This window comes from Gallus gallus, chromosome Z (assembly GCF_016699485.2).
Source record: "Gallus gallus isolate bGalGal1 chromosome Z, bGalGal1.mat.broiler.GRCg7b, whole genome shotgun sequence".
NCBI lineage: Eukaryota > Metazoa > Chordata > Aves > Galliformes > Phasianidae > Gallus > Gallus gallus.
In genome coordinates, this window is record NC_052572.1 from 8,303,063 (window position 1) to 8,327,279 (window position 24,217).

The window sequence follows — 24,217 nt, forward strand, 5'->3', positions numbered from 1 at the left end:
TTTTGTTACCTCAGTAATCAGAACTCAAGCTGCCAGCCCAGGAAACCAACCAGGCAATAACAGTTCAGAACAACATATAAGAGCCATTAGCCCAATTTGTCTGAAAACAGGTTCCATTCTCCAAGTGAGCTGGGAGATTTCAAGAGAATTGGGAAATTAAAATATTGTGTTCCAGGTGCCACTTTCACAAATGAAGCCAAAGTCTCAGCAGTTTGCAGAAAATCTCTTCTGAAGCTGCTGTGCCTTGGCATGTGCTTACTTCAAGGAAAAGTCATACTGATGCCCTGTGGGCAAATGCACTTTTACTCTACTTGCATTTTCATACTAAGAACAACAACTACAACAGCAATACAATACTGTCAGTTTCCTATCATACACCAGGCAGTTTGGGAAGGTTTCCACATAGCAGCAGAATCCAACATACAATCCCACTGCATTTTGCTCAGTGCATTTCACTTTAACAAAAAGAGTAAGGACTTCGCAAGACTTTAGCCTACAGCACACAGTGCACTTCTAAATCACGAGGAGAGCATGTAAGATAGGTCTACAAATAATTCCAGGCTTCCTCATCCCTATTTCAGAGCTTTTTAATGCTCTTCCTCCACATCATCCTCACTGTGCAAGTGTTGCAGAAATACTGAGTTTAAGGCATCACCACATTAAACATCTCAGCCACACTAGAAACTGGTTTTATCTGAAAATAACTTGCTACCCAGCAGCTATTGGGGAGCCCTTCTTTTTGTGAGCACAGAAGGATTGTGACCAGACAGAGATCAAATTTGTATTCAATAAATGTTTAGATGTTGTACCTAAGGGACATGGTTTAGTGGGAAAATATTGGCGGTAGATGGATGGTTGGAGTGGATCATCTTGGAGGTCTTTTGCAACCTTGGTTATTCTATGAAAGAAGATAATTGGAACAGTTTTCACAGTTGAGCTTACATCATGTTGATATAGAAGACATGATACAGAAGTGTTAGAAGTAATCAAGACTCCAGGTAAATTAGTTTCTATTAATTTGAAGAGTCAGCTATTCTGGAGGCAGAAACCAAGACGCACCAGTCTCCAAGATAGGAATCTGGAATCAGGACCATCCAGTCCTCACGGAACACTGTACCACAATATCAAAATATGCAGAGTAATACGTCTTGCAGAGATGTGAAACACTGGGCCTCATCTCATCCTATGACCTGGCTACGTTTAGTCAGGGTCTGTCAGCAATCCTGCCCATCTATCTGCAACAACTCTCCCTAATTAAGACCCACACTGCACTTTTCCTTAGGTTGGCGTTAGAGTACAGCAGTTCTCAAAAAACATTTGTAGGACTGAAACAGAATCAAGACAGTTCGTGTCACTCAGTGATGCTTATTCAAACAGAATAAAAAGGGGGAAGGAAATGACTGCCCACCTTAGTAGCTTCACATTGAAATTGACAGGAAGGTCAGGGGAACTGCAGAGACTGAGGTTGGCAGGACCTCTGGAGGCCATATGGTTCAAGTCCCACCTTGAGCAGAGACATCTACAGATAGCTGCCCAGAAGACTTCTGAGCATCTCCCAGGAGGGACACTGTGCCTTTGCTTGACAAAAATACACTCAACAAGTAGGGTATGCAACAAGTGCACATCAGCTTGAATAGGCAGTTTTCTTCCCTGGTGCAAAAGCTAGAAGCTAAACGATAAAAAACGTGGAAATATATATATTTTCACCAAATTTGTCAACACTGTCACCCCTGACAGATAACTGATCAATAATGCATCAGGGGAAGGTTTGGACATTCGTGGGCTTAGAAAGGCTTCAGACTATATTCAAAAACATGGTTTTCCTTAAGCATTTACCAGCTGTACATATTTCCTAACTCTGAAGAAACCTGGCTTTCAGGTCAGACCTGGAAATCTAGCTCATACTTCAGCCCTTTGGATGGGGAAAACACCGCCAGACTCCCTCAGCCTTCAATACTGGATAGAGATGTGAAGGTTACTTTGTACTTTAAAGCTTAAGGAGAAGAGGAATGGAATAAGAAGTAACCACCATACAACCAAGCAGCAAGGTGGGGCAGAGCTCAGTTACCCAAGCAAACTACTACAGCAAACTACAGCCAAATTCCAAACTTCGTGTTTCCTGCAAGAAACAATTCCTGCTTGCAAGGTACCAACCAGAAGCTACAAAGCAGACAAAGCCAGTGAAAGTGCTATACTAGGCTTAGTCTGTCACATGTGTGAGGCTATTACCAGCATTTCCAGGCACATGGAAGAATCTCACAGCACCCACTCACTGCAGCTGACCCTCACATGTATTAGTTTTCACTCTGAATACCGTTATTTAGAAGTCAACTGAAATTCTGAAGAACAGGAAGAAAACCTCTTTGAATGTGTCTTCAGAGTACTTTTAAAAAAATATGTCAAATCTCTTTGTGACATTTTCCAAATTGTTGGTTGCTGAAGAGGGGAAGGAAACCTACTTAAACTTACTAACACTGATGGATGATACGCCATCCTACCCTCTAATATCACGTTCTGCTGGGAGTAGAAAATTGCAAGTGCTTTAGAAAATGTTTAAGAGGTAGGGTTTTTATTGTTTGTTTGTTTTTCTGTTTGTGGGTTGTTTTTTTGTTTTTGTCGTTTTTGTTTTGGTCTGCCAGCAAATTTACCAAACTTTCTCACTGCCACACAACAGAAATAACAAGGGCCAGCCTTGCCATATCTTCTGCTTGACAAAGAAGGGCATGCAACAAACCCACTTTGCACAGTTTTTTTTCCCCACCAGGAAAACCGCAGCTAAAGGACCAAACAATAATCACAAAAAGAAACAAAATTAAAAATACATTCAAAATGTGTCAAGTCCCACCACAAGAAATGCATTTTTCTTAGCACTCAAAAGTTTGTAGACCTTAATTGGAAGGGTCCTTCTGTTCACAAGGCACATGCTTTGTTCTCAGTGTTTTACCAGCTACAACAAGAGACCAAGATACACCAACACCAAGTCGCCAGTACTCTGATGTTTCAGCAGTCTCAGAAGCATCCTTAACGCTAATGTTGACCTGCCAGCGACCCACCCCCACCTGCTGTCAGGAGGATCTGATCACGTACTTCGTGAAGGCTCCTTCACCTCTCCAGACATTCCATCTTGCACCACCAGGTGCTGGGATGGAATTGGCTCATCCAGGTGCCAAAAGGAATCAGGATCCCGGGAGGGGAGGAGGGTGAAGGGGGGGGCTGGCTGCTATCCAGCACCGTGACACCAAAAGGTGAAACACATTTCTGCAAGTTTTGGGTTACACGTAACAACGAGACTTATGGATAACGGACAGCATAAAGAGGCACACGCGAAGGATCAGCCCTCGATGGGAAGACGGACAAACCCACGGAAGCGTCAGGCGTGGAGCTGGGGCACAGCACAGCACAGCACGGCACGGCAAAGCACAGCACAGCACAGTACGGCACAGCACAGCGAGCCCCCGGCACTCCGGCAGAGCGGTTCCAGACGCGGAGCGGCAATTCCCCACAGCGCTGCTGCCGGAGCGCCGCCCCGGAGCACCCCCAGGCGCAGCGCACCCATTGTGCCAACGTCTCCAGCGCTCGCTCACTCCCTGAGCGCAATCAAGCGCAAAACATCCCGGAATGAAAGGAAAAAAAAAAATAATAATGCACAAAGACATTCCTCGGCGTGAGAAAAAACAAAAAAAAACAAAAATAAAAATAAAACCAACTCATTCCGACACAGGCTTTATTTTGAGATGCACAACTTTACGTGAGCACACCTCGCCCGACGGACCCCTCCTTTCCGCCCCTCACCCCCCGCCGTGACACAGCAGCCCCCGCCCGGGCCGGGCGCTGAGGTACGGCCGTTATATAACGGTCTCGGCGCTCCCCCACCCCCTACACCGCCCCCCCCTTTCCCAGCCCCCTCGCATAGAGGCGAAGCGGCGGCGGCGGCTCCCGGGGACGGCGCGGCCCCGCCCGCCCCTCACCAGCGGCTGCATCTCGGCGCGCACGGCGGGCACCTGGAACCGGTCTATCTCCTCCATCATGGTGGCGGCGGGGACGGGCGGAAAGGCCGCGGGGCTCCTCGCGCTGCCGGGCTGCTCGGCTCCTCAGGATGCTGCTGCTACCGCCGCCGCCCTGCGCGGCTGCTGCCTCATCGCCGCCGCCGCTCGCTGCCGCGGTGACTCAGCCGCACCGCTTCCGGGTCCGGCGCCGAAGCCCCGCCCTCGTCTTTGCCTATTTGAAGGAGGCGTGGCCCCGGGACGAGAGCATCCGGGCCCGGGCCTCGGCCCCGCCCTCCGGGACGTACCATTCCGCGTCTCGAGGAGCGGGCAGAGGTTGGAAATAGTCCCGCGGCCGCTTCCGGCGCGTTGCCATGGCTGCCGCTGTCAACTTCCGGTCGGTCGGCGGCGGTTAGCGGCGCGTGGCGGCCCTGAGGCGTAGCTATGCGCAAAGCTGTGCCGGCCAAGGCGGGCGACAAGCAGCGGCAGGTAAGGGCCTGTCCCCAGTGGGCTTCGTAGCAGGGCGGCGTGGCCTCGCGTGGGATGGCGCAGCGGTGACGTCACTGCTGACTGCTACGGCAGGTTCCCTACAGTGGGTTACAGTAGCAAACACGCAGGTGGGTTTTGAGTGCTTGGAGAGATGGAGACTCCACAACGTGTCTGGTCAGCCTGTTCCTGTGCTGCGTCACACTCACAGTTCCTCGTGTTCATTTGGAACTTCCTGTGTTCCAGTAGGTGCCCGTTGTCCATGCCCTGCTGGGCACCACCAAAACGAGCCCAGCCCCGTCCTCTGGACGTTCACACTTCAGATATTTATGAACAGTGATGAGATCCTCCCTCAGCCTTCTCTTCTGCAGGCCCAGGTCTCTCAGCTGTTCCTCTTAGAGGATGTGCCCCAGGCCCCTCATCATCTTTCTGACACCTGCAGTTTCAGTGGTGTTTCTGTGTGTTGCCAGGCTCTTCTGGCTAGACATTTGAGGAGATGATCTGAGACAGCCAGCACAGCGTCACTAAGGGAAGGTCATGCCTGGCCTGTCCGGCAGCTTTCAGTGACAGGGTGATGGCATCAGTGGACAAAAGCAACTGATATGGTATACCTGGACTTGTGCAAGGCCTTTGACATGGTCCCCCACCACCTCTTTATCTCTAAATTGGAGAGATTTGAAGGGTGCTCTATTTAGAGGATAAAGAATTGGTTGGATGGTCGTAGCAAGAGAGCTGTGACCTTTGGCTCAATGCCCAGGTGGAACGAGTGGTGTCCCCCAGGGGATCCTCTTGTGATTGGTGCTCTTCAACATCTTTGTCAATGGCATAGACAGTGGGATTGAGTGTGCTCATCAAGTTTGCTGATGGCACCAGGCTGAGTGGTGCAGTTGACAAAACAAAAGACCACCATCCAGAGGGTCCTGGACAGGGCCAAAAAGTGGACCCATGAGAATGTAATGGGATTCAACAAGGCTGAGTGTGATGTGTTACAGTTGGGTTGGCACAATCTCCGATATGAATACAGACTGGGAGAAGAACACATTGTGAGCAGCCCTGTGGAGAAGTCCAAATGCCCTGTTGAGGGTCCAAATGAATGAAAAGCTGGACATGAGGCAGCAGGGTGTGCTTGCAGCCTGGAAGGCCAACTATATCCTGAACTGCATCAAAAGAGGAATAGCCAGCAGGGAGAGAGAGGTGATTGTTCCCCTCTACTCTGCTTTCATGAGGCCCTATCTGGAGTACTGCATCCAGGTCTGGGGCCACCAGTACAGGAAGAACTCAGAGCTGTTGGAGTGGATCCAGAGGGAGGCCATGAAGATAATCGGAGGGCTGGAGCACCTGTCCTATGAAGAAAGATTGAGAGAACTGCACTTGCTTAGCCAGAAGAGGAGAAGGCTCCGGGAAGACCTCACTGTGGTCTTCCAGCACTTGAAGGGAGCTTATAAGCAGGAGGTAGACTGACTTTTTACACATTCTAATAGTGCTAGAAGAAGGAGGAACTAATTTAAACTAAAAGAGAGGAAATTCAGGTTAGATGTTAGGAAAAAATTCTTGCTCCAGACGTAAAGGTGAGGCACTGAAACAGGTTGTCCAGAGAAGCTGTGGGTGCCCTATCCCTGGAGGCATTCAGGGCTGGCATGGATGGTACCCTGGGCAACCTGATCTAGTGCCTGGCAACCAGCCTACAAATATGAGTTGGAACTGGATGATCTTTAAGGTCCCCTTCAACCTAAGCCATTCTATGATTGTGCTCCAAAGCACCCCACACTGCAACCACAGTGTTATGTTCTGTGAGATTGCAGCAGATTTGCAGGCATCATTATGTCATGCCATGTCAGAGCTGCAAGAGGATGGATTTCCCTTCTCGGTCAGGTTTTAGTGCACATGAGATGTTCCCACTGAGATTCTTTCAAAGACAGAACTAGCATGTTGAAACCTGTTCTTGAAAATAATAAATATATATATGTGTGTGTATATTAGTTGTACATAGCTTTTGTCAGTTTCTTTTTGTTTTACTCTTTGAGGTCTCTCAGTTCAATGAAATGAGATCATCTCTGAACTGCGAAGGCCCTAACCCTGCTTTTGGGTCAGCAATATGGGTGAATGTGTGTCCATTGATCTTAATGCCTGCTTCAGGCTTTGCGCTGGCATGGCAGGCTGCCCACATACTCTGCCTTGCAGGAGGAAGGGCTCAGGTACCTTCACTTCTGGATCTCATGTACTGCTGGAGTATCAAGGTGTTTGACTTAAAATCAGGAGGCAATCTGGCAGATAAAACCTTTTTCTTATCAGGTCTTGATCAATCCCAACGTTATTTGATCTCTGGGGGGTAACATGGGGGTTAGCGTAGGTAATCATGAAACGACTCAGAACAAGCAGCCTGCTTCCTCAGTCCAGAGTGTTTGCCAGCTAACTGTAACTGACAAGGAAAGGTGAAGGGACAGATGAAAGTATTCAAAGCTGTGAGATGGTATCTGGGATCCCCAGACAAGCCTCAGTGATCTGAGTCCTCAGGGCAGCGGCTCTTTGAGGGTACATGCAACAACAAAGGAACAGAAACCATTGCTTGTCTTTCTTCACCTAGACTTCTTTACGGTCAAGTAACGTCTGTTTATCCAAGAGTGATCTGTACTATGGTTTGTATACACAATGGCTGTATATAGTCTGTGTAGATCTATATGGTTACGAAGCCTGAGTCAGTTAAAGGTAGCAGAGCTAGGTTGGACCTCCCAGCTCCTGCAGCTGAGGACTGGAGCCCAAAACTTAGAAGTACCTCAGTGGTTCTTCTTGATGTCTTTGGAGCCATTTCAGTTTTTCTGCACATGTGGTAAGAGGGCTTCTGGGATTTGGAGTAGAAAAAAGCAAGAGGGAGGATCACTGCAACTTCTGTAATGATTCTACTAAGAAGTACAGTTGTTGAGTTACAGAGGCTTTAAAAAGTTCACAAAGTACAGGAATTCAGAACCAAAGACTGCATTCAGTCCTTGATAATAAAGATGTTTATGGAAGACTGTAAAACCCAGTGATAATAATAACGATATAAACTAAACTTGGGATTAAATACTTGCACTGAATTCCAGTTTCTCTTAGTTTTAGAATTTCTATATAAGCATTTTCGATTACTTTTAGTAACCTTTATCTCAAAGATTTTGAAATGTCTATATTTTCATTCACGTTATTTGAAAAGCTTAATTAATGTTCTGTAAAAGCCTTCAGTTCATTCTGTTCTTGGAACATCATGAACTGTTTAAAGTCTGGATTTTTGTCTTTTCACATAACTTTCATTACCATAAGTGAAAAGAAAATAATTTTAACCTGCCATGTATTTCCTGTCCTACATTTGCCTTGTACTTGTTAAATATGGTTGCTGTTTCATGTACGTTCATCTACAAGAATTTTCTTGCCTTGGAGGAATTGTGTGGATCTCGAGCTGGCTCTGCAGTTCAGAATCTTGTCTCATTCCCACTGATTTAAGATCAAGCCCACGTCACAGAGGCAGTGAGAGTCATGGCACGGATGGCTGTGCCTCTGCACTACTCACTGCACTGCTGGGACCTGATTTGTATTTACTGAGGCCTGGTGGCTACTATAAAATTAACTGGTGAGTCAAGGTCTAGATCTCAGTTCTTGCCAAGAAAATCTGTTTTGAAAATAAATGCACTTCTGTCTCAGACACACGCCTACTCTCTGCTAATGTTCATAGTGAGGCAGGAAAGAAGCCAGCTACTTGCCTTGGAGTCTGTTTTTTCTACTGAGCATAATTTCCAGTCTTTCCATTCTTGTCTCTTTCATTGCAAATTCTCCTCTAGCACTATGCTCTTTTCACCTGTCCCTGTGCTCTCCATTCCTCTGATCTATTTTCTATGTATTGCTTTGTACTCCTATGCCTCCCAGGACTTTTTTGTTGACTGCTTTCCCTTTGAAAATTTTCTCCCTGAGACTGTTCTCAAAGCTGAGGTAGTTACCTGAACATTACCTGTTTCTTTCCTTTATCATGTGTTACTTCCAGTCCCTCCTTCTTTTTCATGCCTCTGTGCTCTTCAATGGCTTTGTGATAAATTCTTTTTCTTCTTTTCCTTTTCAGGTGGTGGTTGCTGGTCCTTCTTCTGTGCCTGTCTTTTATTTTCTCTTTCCTCTGACATCAGTTTCTTGCTTTATGTCATCCTTTTGCCTCTTCATCCCAGTGACTTCAGCCTCTGGTTCAGTCTCCAGCCACCTGATGTTGTTTGGTTTACTTACGGATGGAATCTCCCATATCCTTGGATGAAAATATGCCAAAAGCTCATTAGTTGTCAGAGATGAAGGCAGCAGATGAAGTGGATTTAAAATGAATTATTTGATGTGACTTGAACCTTAATTAGAAGCATCGTTAGGCTTTGGTATGTTTGTGGATATTAATAAGAAACATTGCAGTATGCCTCGATCTATGTGTTTACAATGCAGCTTTGTAAATAATAAAACTTTAGTATTTTGTGTACTTCATTAACATCCTTCCTTTCAGATCTGAAATTTGTTACACACAGTTGAGGCCCACAGCATTTTGAGAAAGCACAGAATTATGGAGGGGCACTGGACAATGTTTCTAATCAGGCTGAGATGGATGGAAGAATTTGGTTCTCAGCTCCCTTGAGAAGGAGATCCTGAGTATGACATACAGGACGCTCTGAAGTATAATGTTAAAAATACAGACCTGTGTGTCACATACAAGAGCTTGCACAAAGTTGTTGGTAAGGCATGGGACTGCAACCTGTTAGCCCTGTGCATGGTCCTGGGTGCTGAGGATTCGTATAAACAGTTATTTTAAACATGGTTGTCAGGTATGCTGTTGAAGGTGTTGATTGTGCTGGATCCAGAGTTCCAGTTCTTTGTTTTGTGGCTCATCTTCGTTTTGTCTGTGCAGTGGAGTGCACACTGTGCTGCTATGCTATGTACTTCCATGGCTGAGCCCACTGTTTTGTCTGTGATTTCTTAGCTGACATTGCATACACTTCTTTTCATTTACAGTAGGTAAAACTAGACTTGCTAGATTGCCACAGAGGGTCAACACTGCTGTCCGAAAGAGGTAACTTGTGCTCTGTCAAGAAAACTTCTGAATTTGGACAGCAAGGCATTCCTCCTTACACTTGTCACATCGGCTTATTCACACTGACATGTCAGCAGCTTCTTTGCTGCTCAGCAAGTTGCCAAGGAGAGACAGAGAGGCCCCCTCCCGAAACTCAGTCAGCAGATGCATACTTTTTGCCAGCACAGGCCTTTCAGGTCCTTTTTGGCTCTTAAACATGCATTTTACCATCCATGTAATATAGAAATAAACAGTTTGGAGTCACTTTAAAATGTCTTGGCAAATAGCACTTAAATTGGCATCCCTAGTGATGTAAATGGATGTCTGCTGCAGCGCAGGCCACAAGTTGTTTTGCTTCCCTTGGCTTTGTTTTTGTGCTGTACTTCTCTGCTCATTTTGCCAAGCAGTATTTTACTGTGGAGATTGCTAATATTCAAAACAAGAATAGAAAGCTAGCAGGAGATTATTAAATGGTTTTACAGAAAATTCAACTCTGCTGCTTATAATGACTTTCCCTTTTCCCCCTTAGAGTCCTACAAGCAACTCTGTTCTTTTTTTCCCCTATGACTTGTTAACCTATTTACTGAGCTCCAGAGGAAGCAGGAATGATGATGTCTGTGCTCAGGAAGATAAAGTAACCGTAGCATGAGTGTTCTGTGGTTGCTCATCCTTGCAGTCTGATTGTCTTCTGAAGACAGCTGGTGTGGGGAGCTGAAAGGCTGCCAGAATCTCTCTTTATAATCTTAAAAAAATATTTAGTCTGGGTTTGTTATCATTCCACAATGAGTTTTTCATTAATAGGTAATCAATTTGCAGCCTTTGGAAGATTTGATTAATATGAACTGACAGTTCAGTTTTGTAGTGTAATGAACCTCCATCATCCCTGCTGAGTTCTCTCATGTTTTAGGCAGGATCTGCAAATCCAGATGTGCTCAACCCACTCTATTCTTTAAGAATAAGGAGAAATTTCATGTTACTCAGTTACTGTACAGTGGTGTGCCTGGCTCCTCACCCTGTCATGTATGTGTGGTGGCCAGTTGTAAGAGCTGGTGTGGAAGAGGCAGTCTAAGCTGGAGTGAAGGGGAAGGATGAACCACTCAGCAAAGGCTGTAGTGAGGAGCCTTATCCTGACGGGAGGGCAGCACTCATGGTAGCATGGTTGCATCCTCTACCTGATTAGTCAGGGCAGGCCTTGGGTCAGCATGTGAGTGGTACAGACATTATTCCAGAAGGATTTCTGCAGTCGTGACTGGAGGGTTTGACCTGGTTCTTAAAAGAACACTTGTTCTTGAGAGTGAATCTCTTCTTTCTTTGACAGCAGGATGATTTATTTACCATCAGCATTGCCACTGACAATTCAGAGGTTTAATGCAGCGTAGGATGAAATAATTAAGAAGTAGGGCCTTACAAAATGTCTGTTAAAAAAGAACCAGACATGTCTGGAAACCAGATGACTTGTAAAAAGCTTCAGAGCTTTTGCTATTTAGTCGAGAAGGCAGGTACCCATTGTTCTGTCCATTTTATGTAACATCAGTGGACGAGTCTAAGATCAGCAATGAGAGGCTGTCACATCACTAACAGAAAGAGAGACTAATAATCACTGTGGATAGAATAAGTATGCTCTACAAGATTTGAATGGATGGCTGTGTGTTTCTTTATTTTCTTCATTTCTGTCCAGGCTGGAAGTACATTAATTCCAATGTGTCAAGGGCAAAACTTTCATAAAACTCCCATTACAAGTTTCAGGGGTGCAGATTTAGGACAGCATTTCCTAAATGCCAGCCTAAAAGTGCTTCTTTGATATACAGCAGTGTCCCTTGGAAAGTGATAATTTGTTCTTATTATAATTTTCTTATTTTATACTTAAAATTATTTAGAGGAATTTCACTTGGAGACAGTCAAAGCACTCTACCTAAAAATAGAGTTAGAAATGCTTTCTAGAGAATTCAGCAACAGGAAAACTTCCTGCTGAAGGCTTGATTCTGCCCGTTTCCATCTCTTGGTGGCTTGTCTGTATTAGAGGGAGCTGCAGCAAGGAAAAGGAAAATTAAGTGGCATTTGAAGCATCAGTTTTCAGCTGTTTCTTCTCTTCAGTTGCACCATCCTGTTAGACTACTGCATCTTTGCTGTAGCACAGTCGATTTGTCTTACAGTGTATTTGATATCTGACCCAGGGAGGAATTTCTAGGTGCTGTCAGAAACACCTCCTGGAAGAAAGCTCCAGGAAACAAGTCACCTGAGTTTTACATATATCTTTAATTTAGGTATTAAGACTGTTACGGGTTTCTACTGCCTTTTCAGCATGGGAACTACAATAATCTGTCCATTTATTTAACATAGGATGGTCATTAGAGTGAAACATTTTCAACTTGCAGGAGTTCACACTTTGGCATTTTTCAGTGGAGCAGTAGAGCACGTCCCACAGTGCTCTGAGTTATGATGATGATCTGGAGGTAAGGAACTCCTTGCAACTATTTTGTCCCACCTACCTGTTCCTGATTTCCCTAGCAACAATGTCTCTTTTTCCCTAATATAAATTCCAAATAATTATTCACACTCCTTGTTAGTTAGTGTGGAATTTAACAATTGTTATTTAAAGGGATTTAATAATTATTATTAACATTGTTTAATTAGAAGATTTATGAAGGCTTATGATGCTTTCTGTGGCTAGGCTGTCTTCAGTTTTGTACAGAATTATCTAAAATTTGGCTATTTGGATTTAAGTGTTCTTTGCTGAGTGTTTGACTAGATGCTGACCAACATAAACCAAAATACTAATAGCAACTTATTGTCTCAACTCTTCCCATACTCTGCACCTGGGAGAGCTTAAGTGAGGCAGGGAAAGTATTAAAAAAGGTGTGTGATTATGCAATTAAGCCATGTATCATGCTTGTGACCAATGGGATGAATTGAAGGTTGCCCCAGCAACCTTAATTCTTGCATTTTCTTGCTTCTGTACACTTCTCCTTGAGGTCCTAATAAAATAGCATGCTATCTTTATTTCATTTCTGTAGCTCATTATATAAGAGAAAAAATGTGCTTGAATTTCAGAGACGTGTATGTGAAGGCCAGCCCCCGTCATCAGCACCTTGCTGGTGAATATCTGATTATGCTGATTCACAGTTCTAGTTTATTATTTATATGTCCAAATGCATTTGTGACCTTTCCCTTGTACAAACACTGTGTTATGTGGAAGAGAGAAACAGCTGTCAGTGCAAAAGGATTACAGTTCAAATAATAGCTTGTGTGTAACACATTGAGGGAGTAGTAGAATGATGAGGAAACGGTGGTCATCACTCTGAGCTGTGGTGGCAAGACACCAGCAACCTGGGTGCTGTTGAGAGCTCTACAGCAAGCATGACAGAGAGGATTTTTAAGGAGAGATATGAGGAAGAACTATGTGTTGGTTTGGGAAAGATCTACAGGAAGCTGGAGCTTGTGAAAGAACAAAAGGACCAAGCATAGGCACACCAGTGAAAATGGCTGTCTTTTCCAGCAACCAGCACAGCTAGGCTTTGTGCTATTATCTGAATTGGAGGTGGTGTAAAATGTTTTTTATTCTCGGCTGACCCAATTTTGTTCTTCTCCTTGCTTCTTTTAACAGTTTTAAGCAGATCTGTCAGTTTTAGTGCATCTTCCATGGTGCAAATATTACCAAAATTTTAGCTTCTCGTCACATATCCATCTATTTGTGTCACCTTCCAGCTGGATTGCAACAATTTCAGGTACTTGGACGTGAACCTTGCATTGCCTCAGGCACTTTGCTAGCATGGGTTGTTGTCACGCATCCCTGCAAGAGTGATGTTTGCTTCCTGAATGCTGCTTTCTGCTTTTTGTGTTGGCTTCTGTAGAATATTCTGTGCCTGTAATCCAGTATATCCAACAAATTCTACATTCAGATTTCTTGTTGTCAGACTGGGTCTCTGTGTTAGCTGTGTCTGTAGTGTGTAGCACTTGGCCAAGTATCTGTGTGACAGCAAAGTAGTCCTGAGGTATAATTATTAGGACTTGGGGTGGTGGTGTTGTGTTCTGTGATTCAAAATACCAGAGATTAGAGGTGTGGTATATAACTGTCCTGCCATTAGTGTCCTTGCCCCCTTCTGAGGGGAACTCAGTTTAGCTGCTAATGGAGCCCCCAGCACACTGCCCCAGGCACCATGTGGACAGTCAGAATACTTCTGTGCATAACAATAATAATAATGTAGTTAAAATTGTTGCATGCAAGCTTCTTAGATTTAGGCCCCTTTTCTGGTGGTGTACTCACTTCTCTTCTGCTCCTTGGGTTCCAAGGTTGATAGCTTCATTTTGCTGTCATTGGTCTTTGGGAACAGGGTGACAAGATGGTAGCATCTGGGTCCTTCACTGGGAATGATAAGATGTCCATGTTGATAGCTTCTTCTTCCTCACTATAGGACTCGGCTGAAGTTTCTTTCTGTTTTAGCTAACACACTTTTTACATCTTTGTTGGTGTGTTGCTCAACACTGCATCTGAAATTACAATGTGTGATGTTTTTCAAGTGTTAGATTCCCCTTTCAACCTAAGCTATTCTGTGATTCTGGGTTTTTTTGTTTGTTTTCTTGCTTGCTTGCTTTTGTTATCCCTAAAACCATCTTTGCCCAGACCTTCAGGTCTGCATTTCTTCAGCTGACCGACAGTGAACTGTTTGCAGCTGTGGAGTCTCCAGTGCCAATCCTGTGCCCCATCTTGAATCATCCTGTGCTTGTGCTCCTCTTTGTCATGTTCTGTATCTCTGCTTCCAGGGTTTCTCTTGCTGCACCAGACCTCTTGCTAGCAATGACTCCCATATTACAGAGCTGAGTTAAAAGCATGCATGGCCATGTCAGGAAGGACATTCCTGAGCCAAGGAATTCAGAGAAGTGAGAGTGGGAGAATGACAGCAAGAAGCCAAGAGCTGCAGACTGCTCTCTTATAGTGGTGATTTGTGCCTTTTTCACAGGGCTTTGGGTTTTGGGGCTGTTCATTTTCCTGCATTCTTCCTCACTTCTGGGCTCTGCTGGGTTATTGCTGCCTTTTTGATACCTAAGCTCATACTCTGTCCTGCAAAATTCTGCACTGTGTGGGGAATAGGGTAGGATTTGTGCTGCATCCATACACTGGAATCAAATCCCAGCTCTCTTGAATGTCACTTTTGGATTTCAGTACAGTTCTGGATATTTATTCACTTGTGGGTCTTTAGAGTATGTTAATTGAAATGTGTGTAACTGCCAAAACCAATTACCCTCAGATTGCCTTGTCAATGCCTTTACAGCTGGATAAATGCTTTTATACGCTCATTTACAAAGGGTAATAGTGAGTAGTCTTTATTTCCTCTTCAGAATTAAGAGTTTGTTTTTGATTCAGATCTGAATAATATTCTGCTCTGAAGTTCTGTTTTAAATTACGCTGCTTTTATCACATCTATTTCACATGTAATATCTTCCTTGCAGAAAAGGATGCTCTGTTACTGAGCAGTGCCATGGGGGAAGCAGGCTGTCTGTGTTATCCAGTGGTTTGAGCAGAGGCTGTGATGCCAAGGCTCCTGGGCTCTTTGCTATGTTCTGCTATCATCCCACTGAGGGGTTTTAAACTAAATGTCATAATTATTTTTTTCAGATTTTTTGTTCTTTTTGTGTGTGTCCATTTGACTAACAGCAATTTGTATTTCAAAGTCTGGCACATTTTCTAAGCATAGAAATGTATCAGTCCACTCATTTTTCATTGCTTTTAGTGTACATTTTCTGGAATAAAAATAATCACACCTTGTTAGTAACAGCATTCTTACTTACCTGTTAGTAACAGCTTGTATGATGGGAAACAACACTGAAGGTCACAATCTCTCATCTCTGCTCCACTTTGTTCTCGTCTGAAAATATTTTCCTTCTTGGAAACGTCTTGCCACATCTTAATAAGTAATGGGACTTTAGAAATAAGACTTGGAGATTCTGTGTGAAAGTGATTACAGGTACTTAATTTTTTAATACGTGAGAAACATTAGTGAATATTTATGCTTTATAATGAAGAGGAATCATGAGAGGAGCCTAGGAATCTGTGTAGCATCTCATGCTTTTTAACTTATCAATAAGAAATACAGAAAAGGGGATAAACCAAAGATAATGTAAAAGTAGGCTTTCCAGCTGGAGAACTGGGAAAACCAGATGGAAACAGCAACTAGCAGGCTTAAACAGGAAGCAGTGGTTCTCTGCATATACACATCCATGCTCCCATTAGCAAACTTTGTACAGGTCCTTGATGTAGGGAGTTGTCCATGCTGAAAGTGAGCATGGATTCCAAAGTGCCTGAGTAAGTTTGTGGAGAGAAAGGTTCACTGATATGAAACAAAAAGGATAATATTTCAGGTTAAAAAATCTCCTGGAGGCTGAAAGGGCATCCTGAAGAAAGCACCATAAATACCTGCTTTTGAATACTTTTGGAGCCGTACCTGGCTATCTGGCCCTTTGATCTGAGCTAAGAGGTACACTCTTACATGCTTCTAAAGAAAATTGATAAACACATGGGAGCTTACCCCTCCACCTCTTTGTTTTCGTTCCTTCTTCTGTAGTATTTCCCTCTATGTGACAAAATCAAATGCTTTTTCCAAGCAGAAGCTCTGCTTTTTCCACCAGTCTCATCTGATGATACCTGGGTTCATCATTAAACTGTTCTTGTCAATGTCTCTGATGTCTTCTCCTTTGTTTATCAGTTTTCCTCTTAAAATACAATAGCTTCATTCTTTGCTCTCCGAGTTCTTCATCTTATCTGTCTCTCAACATCTACTCAAAAGGATCTTTCATTTCCTCTTCTGCTTTCTGTAGAGTCTTCACAAATCTTTGTCATTGGCGTCCTTGCATTTTTTCTTAACCTCTGGGCAACCTCCTTTAGAATGACACTATAAGGCTTCCTGTAAACAACTGTCCTATCGTTCTCCTGAAAGCCTATCTTAAAATTTTTCTTTGCTGTGATGCACTCAAGGAGGTTGCTGGTGGTTAACTTCCCAGTTGTTGATCAGTTTTCTATGTTTTTTCAGTAATCCTCTCTTTGTAGGTGCTAACCTGCTGTCTCTGACCTCTCTGACGTGCAAGTATTTGGGGCAAGAGTGGTCTTTCTGGTGTATCTGAGTGAGGCGCTAGAACCCGGTGTGTGTGACATAAAGGTGAACCACCGATGAGGCATACTAAGGACAGAGCATTGCATTTCTCTGTTCTGTTGAACTTGTCTTATATTTTGACTGTGACTGCCTTTCATTCAGACAACATTTAGAAACAAGTACTGGTATATCTGGCTTTTGAAACATACCACTGCAGCAAACCTTAGCAAGCGCACTGAAGTTATATTCTACTCCGGTTCAACTGGGGAACAGTGTTTTGAAGTTTTATGTTGGCTCTATTCTCACTTCAGAACCAAAATGGACCTCCAGGAGGAAAGGCCGGACAACCGAGGCTTTATGGAGCTTTAACTAAAAAACGGGTAAGATCACAAATCCAAGAGTTTTAAAATATCATTTTTCCTTCCTTTGCATATGAGATGCAAACTAGATTCTGCCTGAACACTGACTTGTTTTATGGCGTTAGTAACATTCCAATTGATTTAACAATAAGGGTTTGCTCTAGAATATTCCACAGAGAAGGGAATTACACTGGCAAGGTAGAACAAAAATAGAAGCTAAAACAAAGGCAGGATCTTGGTAAACTGCAAAATGAAAACATTTTTTAAAAGTATGTGAGATAAATTTGAAAAGATAAGCTGACAAAGGCTATGAGAAAACTGCCTGCTTTGGTTAGAAAATTCAGAGGATATTCCAGATTCATTTATTAACATAGGAATACAAGCATTAGAGAAAACAGTGTTAACTTTTTGACTGTTGAACTCCTGGTAATTCTTTCACTGGCAGGCAGATAAGTGCTTAGAATAACAACCTTAATCTACCTTCTTCTTTTATAGATACAAAACGGACGCTAATGTAGATGGGTTTATCACCATTGGTATGAATGGGGGAAGGACGATTTACATGCTTTTAAACAGACCTTGTGACAAACAGCGTTTTACCTTCTTAGAATAAGTTATAGTCCTGTTATTTTTTTCCCCCTTTTTAGTCTCTTAAAAGGGAAAGGTATTGACTTTCAAATAAAAAATGAAAAAAGCACAGAAAACCCAACACTATTTTTATCTTTGTCACTAGAAAAATAACAGCTCTGAACTAACTGGCATTGAATTGTGTATGATAAACGTCCTACAAGCAGGTGTTCATGTGGGTAGCATTAAATCACAAACAACTGTTCTGCCCTCAGAGTCTTTTGAGAATTGAGGAGCCTCACCTTCCTTCCAGCTTGTTTCATTTCGGCTTCCTTTACCCTTAGGAGAAAAAGGTTGCAGACTGTGTTTCCCTGGTTTCTGGCACATGCAAAATTCTCTGTTACTTGAAGGCACCGTGTGCTTTTACACATCACTGTGCTTCTTACCTTTGTGGTGCTCTGCTGATAGCACAGCTTTGCTAGGTCTCGCAAACAGCCTTCACTTACACCTGGGATTCACTGACAGCTCCATATGGCTATAAAGTTTAATAGACCAGAGAGACCTGTATTTAAAAAAGTGATTGATTTATTTTAAAACAACTCATTACACATTTCAAACTGAGGGAGACATTTTATGCTGAGCAGTTAAACACCGTAATCAGCAACCTCGTGTTCTAGCAGTTTATCTGTAATGACCAGTAATTGAAATTCATCCCTGCAGTGATCCGTTTCCTATTAATGATATTGTATCATGATATCAACCCTCGCCCAGCCCCAGGAGTGCAGCTCTCACCATTGCAGGAATGCAGACCTACTGGTCTTCGCAAGAAAACAGCATTCATCCAGAAGTCACATCCAAGCAGCTTTATATCTTAATCTAATTTCTAAGTGTAGCTTATACTATAACACTTAAAAGGTAATTGAAGGTACTTAAATTATGCCTCTGAGTAGTGTTAAAGTATGGGTCATTTGGGTTATTATGTGGTCAAAAGAAACAATTTTCAACTTTTAAACTGAAATTCAGGTGGAGTTTCTTGAGTTTTGTTATTGGAATTACTCCTGTTTTATAATGGGACAGGAATTATCTTCAGGCAGTATCTTTTCCAACCCACTGAACTACTGTTGCCAACTACTTGCAAATTTGGGGTTATCTGGTCTGTTCTATGCAAAGATGAATAGGGAAATGCAGGTCTTCTTTGCACCATTCATGCAGAAGTGCCTCTCTGTGAGTGAGCAAACCAATCACAGTCTTGGTGTTCGAATTGACTTCCTTTTCCTGTGCTAGGATGAAGATACATCCACTGAAGTTGGAGAAGGGGTGGATGAGTGGTCAACATCAAAGACTGTGGTCAAACCTCCAGATCAGCTGGAACTGACTGAAGCCGTGAGTAAAAAACAGTGTCTGTACTTGTCATGAGAGGCATACAAAATTCCATAAACTGAAGCCTACTTCTTACCCATTTGTTGTTTTTATTTCATTTATTTCATTTATTTATTTATTTTCTTAGAGGAACTTCTGCATGAATAAGACTAATAGCTGTTAATGTACAGTGTCTAGAGCACAAGCTAAAATGGCTTTCAGCAGGAAACTGGGGAGAATGTGCTTTGAAACAGTTCTGGGCTTAAGGCAAAGTAACTCTATATGGAGTTTATCCAAGAGGGGAATGGGGCCAAGTCTTCCCTCAGATAAGGAGGACACCAGTGCTAACCCTGAGCTTTTCAGGAGCCAGAGGGAGTTTGACTCACAGAATCATACAGAGAGGGGTCTTTTTGTTTTAAGGCCATTTCTTGTCCTCTTGGTTAATACAATCAGTCACCCTTCTAACTGCATTTTTCTCTCTTCTAATGCTGTATAAAACCCTACAATTGCTCCATGTCCTCCAAACAGTTCTCAGAAGGAAACTATTCATACTTCCTCCTCCTCCAGCAGTAAAAGCAGTTGACACCGGTACTATTTTTTGTTTTAACTGGTTGAGCTTGCGAGCACTGCTGCTGTGTTGAGTGTTTGCTGGATTTATAGAATGTGTGTGCTTCAAGACAAAGGTTTGTCTTTTTTCCCATACAGGATGCAGCTAGCATTTTTCAAGTGCTACCACAGCTTAGACAAAAATTAACATGATGACTAAAGAATTCCAAGAAACCCATTGAAGTATTATGATAGGAAGCAAGATGACTTTGTTCTTGATCCCACTCTGAGCTACCTTGGCTCACACCACTGTTCTTGTGGAGGCATCAACTGCAAGCGAGATATCTGTGGCAAACATCCTTGAACTGAGTATAAAGAATCTGGTGATCTTTGTATGTTCTATGTTGTAATAGCAGTAAAATTTTCTTTATGATGCTATTTTGTTTCTCTTCCAAAGGAATTAAAGGAGGAATTTACACGAGTTCTGACAGCTAATAATCCACATGCCCCTCGGAATATCGTCAGATACAGCTTTAAAGTAAGTGTGGCATGACCTCTAAAACAAGGATGAGTTTTTTTGCAATTAGCTGCTTTTAAGTTTTCTTTTTATTTCCTATCAGGTGATTTATTTTTAATATGGCTTCATCTTGTTACATATTTACTGGCAATGCTTCCTAAAGGGATTTTGCAGAGGGTGAAAGCCTAAAAACATTGACAAAATTTATTCAGAAGCTGGAAATAACCATTACTCAAGTTTCGTCAGTGAATATAGTTGGTGCACCTAATCTCATACAATTTTTTTTTTCCATTCCCTGGTGATTAGAGGATAAAAGGCAATAATTTATTCAGTCTATAAGTAGTTATGCCTCAGTATCCTTAGATCAAGATTCAGTTGTTTGCATTATAGGAAAAATTCAGAAATGTGTTTTGTGAAATCAGTGACAAGGGCTCTGTTCATGATGAGTAGGAGTGAGCAGGGGAGGGTGCATCAAAGACTGCCAGGAAACATCCAAGAGTCACACCTTCACATGTCTGTGTGCAGGGTATATGCTGCATTACCCTGGAGAGGCTTTCTCCAGCTAGCATTTACCACTAGCAGCATAGGATGCTGCAGGGGCAGAGCGGGAGGGTGGCTCTGCCTCCAACCCCTCCCTCAGAAGGGTCAAACCTCCTCAAAGAAATGAGAGCCCATAGGGACAGCTCTTCCAGCTCTGGCCTGGACTAATGCCAGCTTTAGGCAGGGAATGGACAAGCAGGTGAAATAGACCTGAGCTTGTCTCATCTCTGCATTACTGTAAATAGTTTGACAACCATTACGCTAGATCACCAGAAAAATTCCAGTGTTGTGTAAGCTAGTAGGATCTCTTTTTTCTCTACTTGGTGTTGATGTTTTCCATCTTTATGGGATATAAACAGGTGACAAGCGGTCCATATCTTCAAGTCCTCCACAGTGAGTGAAGTGGGCTCAATGCTATGCTCTCATGGGTACAGGAAGCAGTCATATTTTTAGAAGGAACCTACTGAAGCATCTGTGGTCTGCAGTTACTTCTGATTGCTTTTAGGTGTAGCTCTAAGTCTTAATATGTAGTTTGAAATGGAGTGCATGACTGCTCTGTACAGTGACCTTCAAGCAAGTGCCAATAAAACTAGTTTCAAATAGCTGAATTAGTGTAGTGCTTATAAGCCTGAGCACAGTGCTAAGAGCCTGTACTGTTTCCAAATCAGAGCTGCTCTCTCTGTATGGTGCTGCTCTCATATAGGAATGACAGCTCATTCAGGTATCTCAGCACAATAGAACATTGATGTCTTTTATGGAGTGCTGTACAATAGAGATGTACTAGAATTATATTTAAACTCCCTTTCCGTGGTAGTTTTGGAGAGCTAGAGGTTTCATGTTCTCACTTCTTTTCCTTGTATTTTTAATTTATGACTTTCAGTGTCTTGAGATATAAATAACTGCTGGAAGGAACTCAATGTAAAAATGTTAACAGCAAACATTTTATCAGTATGGGACTTATTAGCTTTAGCAATTTAAGCTGAAGAGTATTTCTGGCTTAAAAATATGTTTCACCCATGCTGATTGTGTTGTTTTTTCATTTTTATAGGAACGAGCTTACAAGCCAATAAGCTATGTAGATCAAATAGCCATTCACTTCTCTTTGAACGGGAACATGATACTCAGAGATTCAGATGAAGGCAGGCGGCAGAGTCTGAGATTAAGCAATGCATCAGGTTGGTTTATTTTCTGAAATCACAATCATTTTCATCTGGGCACTGGTACCATTTAAAATCATAGACTCACCAAAGTTGGAAAAGACCTGCAAGATCATCCAGACCAACTGTCCACTCACCACCAGTAGTTTTTGCTAATTTATTCAACATGAGGGACATAATCATACTTCACAACCACAGAATTGAACAGATTGCATCTTTTTCAAGAAACAAAAACAGAAAAACACATGAACAGCCAGCCGGATGTTTGCCACAGTGTAGAAAAAAATACCTGGTTTTGAAGCCAGGTGAACACCATCCACTGAAATTTTCAGAGCTATTTAGTGTCTTTAAATGTCTTCTACTACAATTGGTTGGACATACATGTCCAAACTCCTTATCCTGCTTTGAGAACTTCAGTCATGGTTTAAAGTCTTAAAGCAGTTATGTTCAGAGGCAGGATGAGTGTTTAGGCAGCTTATATACTTGGCACATTCTTCCTCTCTTATCATGATATCTAGTAGACAATGTGAGATATAAGATACTGAGCTAGTTGAACCTTTGATTTGAGCTAGTCATGGACTTGTGCAAAGCATTTGACACTGTCCTGAATGACATCCTTGTTGCCACATTGGAGAAAAATGGATTTGATGGATGGGCCACTGGTTGAATAAGGAATTGGCTGGATGAGAAACTCAGAGAATTGTGGTCACTGACTCAATGTCCAATGGGAGACTGCTGATGAGTGCTCTTCTTCAGGGATCGGTATCTGACCTTACTTCTTGATATCTTTGTAAGCAACATGGACAGTGGGATCAAGTGCTCTGTCAGCAAGTTTGCAGATGACACCACGCTGAGTGGTGCAGTTGACACATTAGAGGGAAGAGATGCCATCCAGCAGAACCTGGACAGGCTTGAGAGGCGGGCCCATACCAACCTCATGAAGTTCAACAAGGCCAAATGCAAGGTCCTGCACCTGGGCCAGGGTAATCCCAAGCACAAATACAGGCTGGGCAGAGAATGGCTTGAAAGCATCCCTGAGGTGATGGATTTGGGACCATCAGTTGATAAAAGACTCAACATGAGCTGGCAATGTGAGCAGGCAGCCCAGAAGGCCAACTGTATCCTGGATTGCATCAAGAGAAGCATGACCAGCAGGCCAAGGGAGGCTATTCTGCCCCTCTGCTCTGCTCTCATGAGACCCAACCTGGAGTACTGCATCCAGTTCTGCAGCCCCCAACACAAGAACGACATGGAGCTGTTGGAGTGCATCCAGAGGAGGGCCACAATGATAATCAGAGGGCTGGAGCACCTTCCCTATGGGTACAGGCTGAGAGAGCTGGGATTCTTAAGCCTGGAGCAGAGAAGGCTCTGGGAACACCTTATAGCAACCTTGCAGTACCTGAAGGGGGCCTACAGGAGAGCCAGGGAGGGATTTTTTATAAAGGTATGTAGTAATAGGATGAGAGGAAATGGCTTTAAACAGAAAGAAAGTAGATTTAGACTAGATATTACAAAGAAATTCTGTTCTGTGAGGGTGGTCAGACACTGGAACAGGTTGCCCAGAGAGGCTGTGGATGCCTCCTCCCTGGAAGCATCCAAGACCAGGTTGGATGGGGCTGTGAGCAATCTGGTCTAGTGAGATGAGTCCCTGCCTATAGCAGGGGGGTCAAACTAGATGGTCTTAAAGGTCCCCTCCAACCCAAACCATTTTATTCTATGGTTCTAGTATTGTGATTCTTATGTTATCTGTCAGGAAACATACTTTAATCAGACACTAAAGATCTGTGTTGTCAGGAAACATTTCTAGGTTAGGATTTTCCTCAGGGAAAAAGTGTTTAGTGATTTTCTCATGTTTTGGCTGTTCGAGAAAGAAGCTGTGTCACAAAGAATGTCCTGTCAAGGTGGTAACACAATGATATCACTGTTCCCAGGAACAGTTGTTACCAGTGGCCTCGGAGGGGTAGTGCCTCTTTTCTTTTACACTTAACAAAGTATGTATAATGATTTGAAGTATGACAAAATGCTAAATAGAATTGTCATTGCCACAAATGCATGGATTGTTGATGTTGGCAGTGCTTTTCATTGTGTGCAAGCAAACCAGTTTAAAGCAGCTTGATGCTAGCAAGCATCACTAGACACTCAAGGCTGTGACTGGAATGTAGATATCCATCATTGTCTTAATATGGTGTTGTGGTTTAACCCAGCAGGCAGCTAGTACATTTATTTTTATCTGTATAAATAAGAACAAATCACACTCTAACTTTATTGTACCTTGAGAGCATTGCTCATAGTTGTATGTAATAGAAGACATTTTTAGAGTGCAGCAAGGTCCAGAGCTGGAAGGATACTCCAGAAACAGTTACTCAGATCAGAAGTCATTTCAGAAGTTTGATTTGAGTGAAAATCAGATTTTTTATTTCATTTCAGTGAGAATTATTGCATTCTGATCTAGTAATAACATTGCTTCTTTCTTTGTCTTTTAGCAATCACCCTGCAAACTGGGAATTGGTTACTCTGTTGTCTAATGAAAAAGCATTAGAAAAGGATGCATTTGTA

General features: G+C 42.9%; 2 protein-coding genes across 7 annotated transcripts in view; one reads left to right on the forward strand and one right to left on the reverse strand.

Moving 5' to 3' along the window:
* Window positions 1-4,196, reverse strand: part of FAM219A (family with sequence similarity 219 member A) — a 101,823-nt gene extending 97,627 nt beyond the window's left edge. For 2 of the 4 annotated variants that reach the window (XM_003642969.6, XM_004937106.5), the window contains exon 1: window positions 4,002-4,196. In XM_003642969.6, coding sequence (XP_003643017.1) covers window positions 4,002-4,028 — 27 coding nt within the window. In that variant the 5' untranslated portion in view covers window positions 4,029-4,196. Of the gene's footprint in view, window positions 1-3,968 lie in introns of all 4 variants that reach the window. The other 2 variants (XM_004937105.5, XM_001231782.7) reach the window with 1 other exon arrangement.
* A 181-nt stretch (window positions 4,197-4,377) lies between these two features.
* DNAI1 (dynein axonemal intermediate chain 1) overlaps window positions 4,378-24,217 on the forward strand; it is a 135,036-nt gene continuing 115,196 nt past the window's right edge. For all 3 annotated transcript variants that reach the window (XM_003642965.6, XM_015277448.4, XM_040656597.2), the window contains exons 1-5: window positions 4,378-4,472; window positions 16,928-16,996; window positions 18,827-18,925; window positions 19,905-19,985; window positions 21,553-21,679. In XM_003642965.6, coding sequence (XP_003643013.1) covers window positions 4,428-4,472; window positions 16,928-16,996; window positions 18,827-18,925; window positions 19,905-19,985; window positions 21,553-21,679 — 421 coding nt within the window. In that variant the 5' untranslated portion in view covers window positions 4,378-4,427. The remainder of the gene's footprint in view (window positions 4,473-16,927; window positions 16,997-18,826; window positions 18,926-19,904; window positions 19,986-21,552; window positions 21,680-24,217) is intronic.